This window comes from Oryzias latipes, chromosome 13 (assembly GCF_002234675.1).
Source record: "Oryzias latipes chromosome 13, ASM223467v1".
Lineage (NCBI taxonomy): Eukaryota > Metazoa > Chordata > Actinopteri > Beloniformes > Adrianichthyidae > Oryzias > Oryzias latipes.
In genome coordinates, this window is record NC_019871.2 from 13,883,783 (window position 1) to 13,893,296 (window position 9,514).

The 9,514-nt window shown below is 42.3% G+C and overlaps 1 protein-coding gene across 1 annotated transcript; it reads left to right on the forward strand.

Moving 5' to 3' along the window:
* Nucleotides 1-1,896: 1,896 nt before the first annotated feature.
* Nucleotides 1,897-3,054, forward strand: fut4 (alpha3-fucosyltransferase). Its single transcript, NM_001104775.1, has one exon. It carries the CDS (start codon nucleotides 1,897-1,899, stop codon nucleotides 3,052-3,054), a length of 1,158 nt encoding a protein of 385 aa, NP_001098245.1.
* The last annotated feature ends 6,460 nt before the right edge of the window (nucleotides 3,055-9,514 follow it).

Consider the following 9,514-nt stretch of genomic DNA (forward strand, 5'->3'; position numbering starts at 1 on the left):
CCAGCCAAAAGTACAACTCTCTGCAAAATAACCAATCCGCTTTGTTTATGTTTTATCACACTAATGGAAACGTTCACGTGTTGCATTTCTAAAACAGGACTTCAGCTGAAACCAAAGACGAAAAAAGGTGTTACAGCGTTTCATTTTTAGTTGGGGAGAAGTCCTTTACTGACACAAGCACAAATGCCAAGCTTTGTGACTGTAATCTGAGCAGCACAAAATGTCACCCTATCACCAAAGCTTTTATCACAGTTCATTTCCAGCAGCATTTGCATGTTTTGGCACTCAGACAAAAAAAAAAAAAAAAACCTGAAGGGACAAAAAGACAAATAAAGCAAATGATTATGTTTAGTCCCTTCGTTTGACATTTGGGTCAGAAACATCCTCTCACGGTTTGTAACGTTGAGGATGTTGACAGAGCTTATGAGGCTTCTATATATCTGCAGGCAGGACATTAAATGATTGGCCAAAAATAGAACTGTTCAGATGAAAGAGAGGATAAATAATGCAGGAAGAATACAAAACCTCTTATGGGGATAACTAGTTACACACACGTGCACACGCAGGCTGCAATGTGAGGAAAAGTGAATGGATGGAGCAGGAAGGAGGAGGACTCAGTGGGGACACACATCTTGTGCTTCATCTCCTCCCACTCCTTCTTGTCTACCATTTTTTTTTTGTTCCATCTCACAGTCAGACTTCATGACATACTCTGTGTCTGTGGGGAAGAATAATGTTGTTCCAGTCACGGTGTGTTTTTCCTGCCCACAAGCTCAGACACAACAAACAGTGCCAGCTCTAAAAACCTGCCGCCTCGTCATTATTTTTTCATGACTTTTCATCAGGATACCTCCAGACGCTGACAGCTGCTGCATCCTTCTGAGCATCGTGTCACTATCTCGAATAGTGTATCCTCTAATCCAAGTATTTGTTTGGGTTAGATCATCACATTAAACCTGTGAGTCACTTATTAACATTTTGGTTAGAGGGTTTTTTAATTTATTTATATATATTTTTTGGCAATGTAGGGTCACATCTAATAAATGAAACATTGGAGACAAACATTTTCAAAGCCTCACTGCTGCATCCATAATTTCCTGCTGAGATGTTTATTCATTTGTTCAATTAAAGAGGCGTGTTTTGAGAAAATTCCAGCACTGGCGCGCGCAGAAGCCAGGCCTTGTGCTTGTGTGGGGAGACATCTAGTGGAGAACAAGGTTTATTATGGATGTGTGTGTAGGAGTGGGGGGTGGGGGGCTGATAGGTAGAAATACTAGGAATTGATTTAACCATATAGAAAATAAGTTTGGAGGGTTGAATAGGGGGGGGGGGGGGGTTTGAAAAAAAATCAAGCTTTTAGGGTTTAAGTGACTCTGAATTGAAAGTCACGTGGACTGGATGTGAGTGTCTTTTAAAGAGAAAAATGGTGGGGAAATGACATGAAATGTGTTTGGACACCGCACCCTGCTTCAAAATGTTTACTCAATCCAAAAAGAACCTGAAACGCGCTCCGGCAGTCAACAGGCCCTCACAAAAGGCCCATTCACAGGTAACTGGAGCCCAGGCTAACGCTGCCACGTCAAAGCGCCTGAGAGCAGCTCCAGCACCGGGATACGTTTGTGCTTTTGGGTCACAATGACGGCGCTAAGTTGACCTTAGACCATGACGGGCTCAGAGGACGCGTAAAGAGGAGGAAGCTGGTGTTTTTGACACACTATCTCCTCGTCTGGAGAACACCTGAAGTCGGTCGTTTGGGTGTGTCAGCAGGTTTCAATGTACACGGGGTCACCTGTGCTGTCTAATTTCCTGGAACACACTAAAGAAGAAGTGCAGGGTGAGCTTCCTGGATCATCAAGACGTTGTTGCTGGGAGATCTGACGGGTGCAGGGGGCGTCCATGGGACTGTGGGCTCGTTGGAGAACACGGGGCCGCTCTTTCATTGCAACTCCCAGAGCAGCCAGTCGCTCAGGTTGGCCCCTGTGGAGGAAATGCTGCGTCTGCGTCCTGGAACGGACGCGCTCCCCCGCGTGCCTGCTCACTGTCGGTGTGGTGCTCCTCCTGGGAGTCTGCATCCACCTCCTGCCGGAGCAGATCGCTGCGCAGCCGTCCCCCACAGAGGAGGTGAGCGAGGTGACGCTTCTGATCTGGAATCACCCGTTCGGGGAATATCGGCAGCTTCCGGATTGTCTGGAGCTGTTGCACATCAAGGGGTGCACGCTCACGGACGATGCGCGGGCGTATCCGTACGCCGACGCCGTGCTCGTCCATCACCGAGAGGTGGCCACAGGTGAGACGGATCTTCCAGCGGCGCCGCGGCCCCCTCAGCAGAAGTGGATCTGGATGAACTACGAGTCTCCCACGCACACGTACGGACTGTGGCAGCTCGAGGGCGTGTTTAACCTCACGATGAGCTACCGAACAGACTCTGACATCTTTTTGCCGTACGGCTATCTGGCCCCCAGGGGTCTACAGGTACCTAATGCGCAGCCGCTCTCCCGGTCTTTGCGCACCACCCGCTCCGGCCGCGGCCTAGTGTCATGGGTGATTAGCAACTGGTCGGAGACCCACGCACGCGTGGCTTTCTACTACAAACTTCGCCGGTATATCCCGATCGACGTGTTCGGCAGCGCAGGCCGGCCGCTGCCGAAAGGCTCCAACAGCGTGGTGCAGCTGCTGCGCGGCTACATGTTCTACCTGGCCATGGAAAACTCCCAGCACACCGATTACATCACGGAGAAGCTGTGGAACGCCGTGGCGGCCGGTACCGTCCCGGTGGTGCTGGGTCCGTCCAGGAAGAACTATGAACGCTTCCTGCCCCCGCATGCGTTCATCCACGTGGAGGACTTCCCCACAGCGCGGCACCTGGCCCGCTACCTGCTGATGCTCAGCCGCAACCCCCTCCAAATGAAGCGGCACCTGAGCTGGAGGGGGGATTACAGCCTGCACCAGCCGACCTTCTGGGAAGAACACTACTGTACTGCATGTAGGGCGGTGAGGAAGAGGAGAGGGCGAACCGATGAGGTGGCAGACCTCACAGAATGGTTCCTCTCCTAAAAACTCCCCCAAGCACGACCTGTTGAAAGCTGAAACTGACTGACCTGCTGATTTTAAAGTTTACAAGTCAAATCTACTGTCTCAAAGAGACATTTTTATATGACTTATATTTTTAAAAAAAAAGAACTGTGAAGGATACATACAGACTGGAAACATGTCTGACAGTCACAATGCTGCTTCTAAGTTTACATTCAAAATGACTTGAGTGCAGCCTTGAATTTCTGCACATATGAGCAGCACATTGCTCCCAGTAATCATCAGTGATGTGTAATTAAATATATTTTCTAAGAAAACATGAAGGGAAGAGATGCCAAATGGAGGGACAGAAAGCTCGTCCAAGCCATGCACATGTAATTGGATATATGAAGAGTCCCTGGGTCTGAGCCTATAGTCTGAGCTGTTGTTCACAAAAAGCTGTACATGGGTGGCTGTCGTGTCTCAACAGGGCGTCCATCCTTAGAATAACACTTAAGCCTTGGTTTTGTGTCTTTTTTATCATTTTACCTGATTGCAATACTGATGTTTGTCTAAATAAAAATTGGTTGATTTAATGTTGTTGCCTTTAAGGTCTTTAATAAAAAATAAAAATCCACCTACCTTTTATTTTGCGCAACACTGATATACCAGAGCCGCTCAATACGAATCAAAGTGAGCCATTTGTTGCAAATGGGAATAATGTTGCTCCCTAATCAGTAAACTATTTATTTTGATGATTTGATTCATATCAGAATTTGTGGTTGTTGATACGATTCATTGTTGATAATGGTAGATTTTGAACGATTCGATTCACTGATAAAATCTCACACTCAAGAACTTTTTAGAAAACAAAATCAAAAAGTAGAAAACATTGAGGATATTTTATCTGTAAAGTTAAAGCATGTCAAAAAAATAAACATAAGATTGTAAATCAACTGTAGAAAACGTTAGAAAAATGTCATTCTTACAGTAATGTAACAATCCATTTTAACGATTAAATTCATATCAATTTATGGTTGAAGGTGCAAATCATAGTTAATATTAGTTCATTTGGAACGATCCAATTTGGTGACCTAAAATCCAGGACATCTTTAGCCAAGTATTCAGCCAGTGTGTCTCCAAATACTGTAAAAACAGTGGATGAATCGAGGTGTGACGTCACCCATACAAAATGCCTTACCTCAGGCTCTCGCGAAATGAGGCAAAAAACCTCACCATTGCTTCCTGATCGGGGCGCCGCCATGTTGAAACCAGTCGACAGTGATTGGCCCGAGTCGCTCCGAGTCATCGTATGCATGGCAATGGTGACAGTAGTTGCCATAGATACGATGACTTGGAGCGAAAGAGCTGTCAACTGGTTTCAACGCGGCGGCGCCCCGATCAGGAAGTAATGGTACTTCGAGAAGGGAGGGGTTGAGCTGTCCATTGTTTTTTTACAGTCAATGTGTGTGTCAGAGATAATTACCTGGTACTGAACATTGCAGGTGAAGTTTTCCAGATTCCTTGTTTTTCTTGCAAGATAATCAAGTGTAAATTAAACATGTGTACAAACAAACAAGTAAACAAGAATTAATGGAAAATCCATTCACATTTTAGTTTCCCAAAGTTTAGCCCTCTTTGTTGGTTTTGAATTCCCAAACCAATCAAATTATGAATTTCCACAAATTAACTGAACATTATTAGAACATTTTTCCACCCGTTGGACTGTAATGATGACTTGATCATTTTTTGTTGCCATCACATGTGTGTCTTGTGTGATACACATGGTTGTTTTTATGTTATAGTGAAATAAACTTACAGTATGTCTCTTCAAATAGTATTTTTCCAACATTGATTATTATCAGTCAACATTTTTTTAAATAATTGTGTAATGGTTTAGGTCAAACAACTTGCCTCAGACAGATCAATCTGCTTGGATTGTAGGAATAGAAATCAATTCATCGATTAAGTCAATGAATCGATACACCCCTAGTAAAATGCCATTCCAACTTCACTAGTTTGCTTCGATTGCCTGGAGAAACAGACATCTGTTTCTAGAAGATCCGGTTCCTATTTCCTGGGCAAATACACATTTACTGTTCCTGTATTCACAGGAGCTTCTTTTTCTTTGAACAGCTCTGACCTGTTTTTCTGCAACGTGTCATTTGAACGGCACGCTGTGTGATGAGTAAGCAACGCGACCTTTTGTTTGGGCACAGGTGGTTTTTACAGTTTACTTAAATAAGTTCTCACATTCTATTTTACAAGTTCTCAGATCAAATCTACAAGTGCGTTCTTTTTGGAGCACATTTACCTTCATAACAAAGGCCACTCCTTAATATTTGCCTAAAAATCAGGAGGTCACAAAGACATTCATTCAGGAAGACCTGAACGACAGAGGCTCCTGCAGCCCATGGCAGTCGCTCATTGGAACATCTTTTTTTTTTTGCCTCTTGGCAACAGAAACCATCCTCTATCTAATGATATTTGATATCACTAGAAAAAACTGAACTCCCACACAAAAACTATAACTACAGATTAAGTTGTTTGCAACTTGAACCCATTGACAAACAATGCAGCCTTCAGTGCTGGAGGTGTTTCTGCTGATTCCAGTATCGGACTCAACGGCTTGACTCGTGCCAACCACAGCAGGAGGTGGTCTACCTCCATGGAAGCAGACAGACTGTTCCACTGTTTTTCCACCCTTTAAAAAAAGAGGTGCAAGAAGATGCTGCAGCTCATTGAGCTGAAATTTGGATGCATCAGATGCTCCTTTACGCTGTGTGTGGAGCTGCACTGCCTCTTCTGGCAGCTTGTGTCCTCTGCTGTCAACAGCTTCTTCAGATGATTTGATATACAGACATTTAATAGAAAAATACTTTTTCCTATTGTAAAAAACATAAAATAATAAAAAATTATATACAATTGTAAAATCATGTTTAGGCAACAAAATACTGAACATTTGCCTTTTAACTTCTCTTTAAATTTTAAAATCTGAATACTTTTTTGACATATTAAGTGATGCTTATCTTTTTTTATCTTTCACAAAAATTGCAGCAATCAGCAACAAACCTAGCATGTTAATTTTATGCTGATTAAACACACTTTAAAACTCATTCAAAGTTAATATTTAAACCAGTAATAAAGAAAATGCTCAGTTCTCAACTCTGAGATTAAAGTTCATAGTTAATGTTTCTAATGTCTCAGGTAAATCTTTGGTGGAGCTGCTCCATAAAAGCTGACATATGATAAAATGTAGCTGGTATTCACATTGTTTCTGTTTGTACATCATTCATTAATGTAACATATAAAACCATTCTTTAAAAAATAGTTTGAGAATATGATACAAGTTCATGAAGGTTTAAAAAAAGTTTATGGGAATTTACCTAGGAACAAAGAAATAAAGTGTTTAAAAGGTAGGGTGGCACAATATGATGAAAACCTGCGATATTAGTGATCAATATTGCAATAACGGTATAGCGATGCATAAACAAATAGCAAAACAACTAAAAACATAATTTCCATTTCACTGCAACAGTTTCATTGAAATCAGAATCAACATACCTTAAATTATACTCCAAATGACCCTTGTTTACTTGGGGGGGAGCATCTACATAAAAGCTCCATCCAATTGGTCAACAACGGGAAGGAGTCCATCCGATTGGCCGACAATTTGACGGGCTCCATCTGATTGCTAAATGCATAAAGGATTTATTTGATTCGTTCAATACTAGCTGCCATAAGATTGTTTAAGCACATTTAAGATAACCATTTATTGCAATATTTTCGCCATCTTTTGCGATATGCATATTGAACGACTTGATTTCGCAATAACAACAAATTTGCGATTTATTGTGCTGGCCTATTGAAAGGCAATCACAAAGCCAGAACTATTGCTAAAGACCATTTCAGGAAGTAGAGGAAAGTGTGGCTCCTTGCAGAACAAAAATGATAAGAGGAAAATTCAACAGTTTTGCACAGCACTGTAAATCATTAGACAAAGTGGAACTTTATGAGAAGACTGCAGTGTGAAGCAAACACCAATTTAAGCAACTGCTTTTGAACATTTGTTTGTTGTTAATTCCAGGGCATAACAGCCGAAGGAGATTATTTCAGATTCTCAAGGCTGCAGTAAAGGGATTGTGGGGTTTGAAGCTGCAAGTTGAGACAAAAACCAGGAGATAGGATTGCTTTTACTGATGCCGAAAGACAGATTTTCTGACCGTAGTGTGCACACAGAAAAGGACAGGGTGAGCGGTTCTAATTTTTGGAGTTTGTAATTTTTACACAGCCAAAACTTGACATTTTAAGTTGAGGAAAATATGATTTGGTTTTATGATATAAGCTACAGTATAGAGCATCTTTGTCTGCAAAAATGAGCAGTTCTGCTATGTAGGTTTGACTATATTAAACAGATCATTCCCAAAGCCTTCAAGGTCTTTGACCCAGATTGAACATGTGGGTGTGTCACGTTTTTCTCTCTTCTATAGCTGTAAATTCAAGCATTGAAGTGTAAAAACGTCAAATCTTCAGCTTTAAAGACGGATCTTGAATTCAGATTTTACTATTAACTGAAAAAAGACCACAATATTCTTCTTTTGTTTGTTTATACGAGGAAAAGTCTTCTGGTGACAGTATGGTAGTTTACTGAGCATGAGGTGAGGGGTTGCTTGGCAACAAGGTTGACACGGGATACTGGAATACCAAGGAGGACATAAAGTTCAGCAAATTTAAAGTGAGTATTAATCAAAAACCTTTAAGCTAAAGAAATTTCATTTGATTTAAACCTCTTAACTACCATCAACAGCTTATTACAAAGATCCTTCTCAGGTCTCAGCCAGACCCCCTTGTCAGCACAAGTGCCATTCATAACCTTCACGGCCCCCAGCTAGAAACAGTAATCTCATTTGTACAGCAACAGATGTTTCTCTTAAAAACATCCGTTCACTGTGCAGTGAACAATCTGCCTCTCATTCTCCCAGGAGATCAAAGAGACTAGTATAATCACTATGAAATGTGACATAGTGTGCTGGTTGAAAAAGACATATTAACTTTCAGTGGGCCTACTCTGTTTTTTACACATAAACACTGGCCCTCGTTTTCCCATTGGCAAAGCCTGCGTTTAATGAGGAAGCTCTCATGTTCTGTACATCAAAAGACTGCAGAGAGTGGGGGAAGAGAGGAGAAAATGCATACGAAACAACAAAATCCCGAGACAAATAAACAGCACATTGTTCCCATGGCAGCGTGGCGCATTAATCTGACGGCTGGTTTCCCATGGCTGTGTCTCGCTGCCCCGTAGACCTCCACTCTGTCTCACTGATGGCTCCTGTGATTGCAATCATCCATCTTACTGTCAAAAGTAGAAAAAAAAGGCCAAGAGAGAGGAAATCGCATGCACCATCTCACTCCTGCTCCCTTGTGTCCAGCCAACGTGCCACCCCACAGTGGGAAGGACCAACACACAGGCCCTCCACGGCGTACATGCCCGTGCTTGTATGATTAACAGGGAGAACATGTGTGAGTGAGCATCTTTGGTTGTCTGTGCCTGCACCACACTGCATGATCAGTCACCAGAGTGCACACAAGGGGGAGCGGTGGACATGTCTGATCTTGCAGCTGATCAAAAGCACCAGAGATTTGCTCCCTTGAGGCTGTGAAAGCGGGCCTCATATCAACACGTCTCTGTTCAGCAGACAGGAAAAACAAGAGCGAAAGAGACAGCAGAGGAGGAGGGGAGAGGGTGCATGAGAAGAACGCGAGACAAAAAAGGATGCATAAAGAGTCCTGGTTGTATGACAGTGATACATAACCATACTTATCTTCTGATTCTGATGAGCTAGCCGTATGGCAAAAGCCAGCTCTGTATTTGTAGATAGAGCAGCATCTGTGGTCCCTTTCTGACAGCCTTAGAGGGCCAAAGAAAAGAGGAAATAGGTGTTTACAAGTGATTTTACAAGCTTCCACTAGGAAGAAGAAACTGTAACAATTTAAATGTGTGGTTTGTAATCACTGCCAGAATGTGAGAAGGTGAAGGAAAGCAGTTGTCTGCCTCAACTTTCAAAGAAATATCAGTTCAGTCTGTGAAAATGTGTCATCTGTAATGACACATTTTCTAAGTAAGGGTTAATGGCCAACGAAGTATGCATTATCACTTTTTAACGCACGGCGTGGAAGCCTGACTTCGCGTCGGACGGTTGCTTCCGCGAAGTGCATTAAAAGGTGATAATGCACACTTCGAAGGCCGTTAAACCGCTTATACCATGGTCACTTACAAAAACAATAAATATTAACCAGTTTTAAGTCCTTAATTCTTATTTTTTTTCCCGATTTTTTATTGTACTGTCTCACAATGCGTGAATGCAGAAAACTTTAGTAGATACCTGACAATGTTTGAAATGGCCAGTGGATGGGTATTACCTTCTAAAACGAAAAAAATAAAATATTTACTTCAGAAAGAAGACAGCTACTTGTTTTGAAAAATGTGTCTGGGGCTGGGATTAAA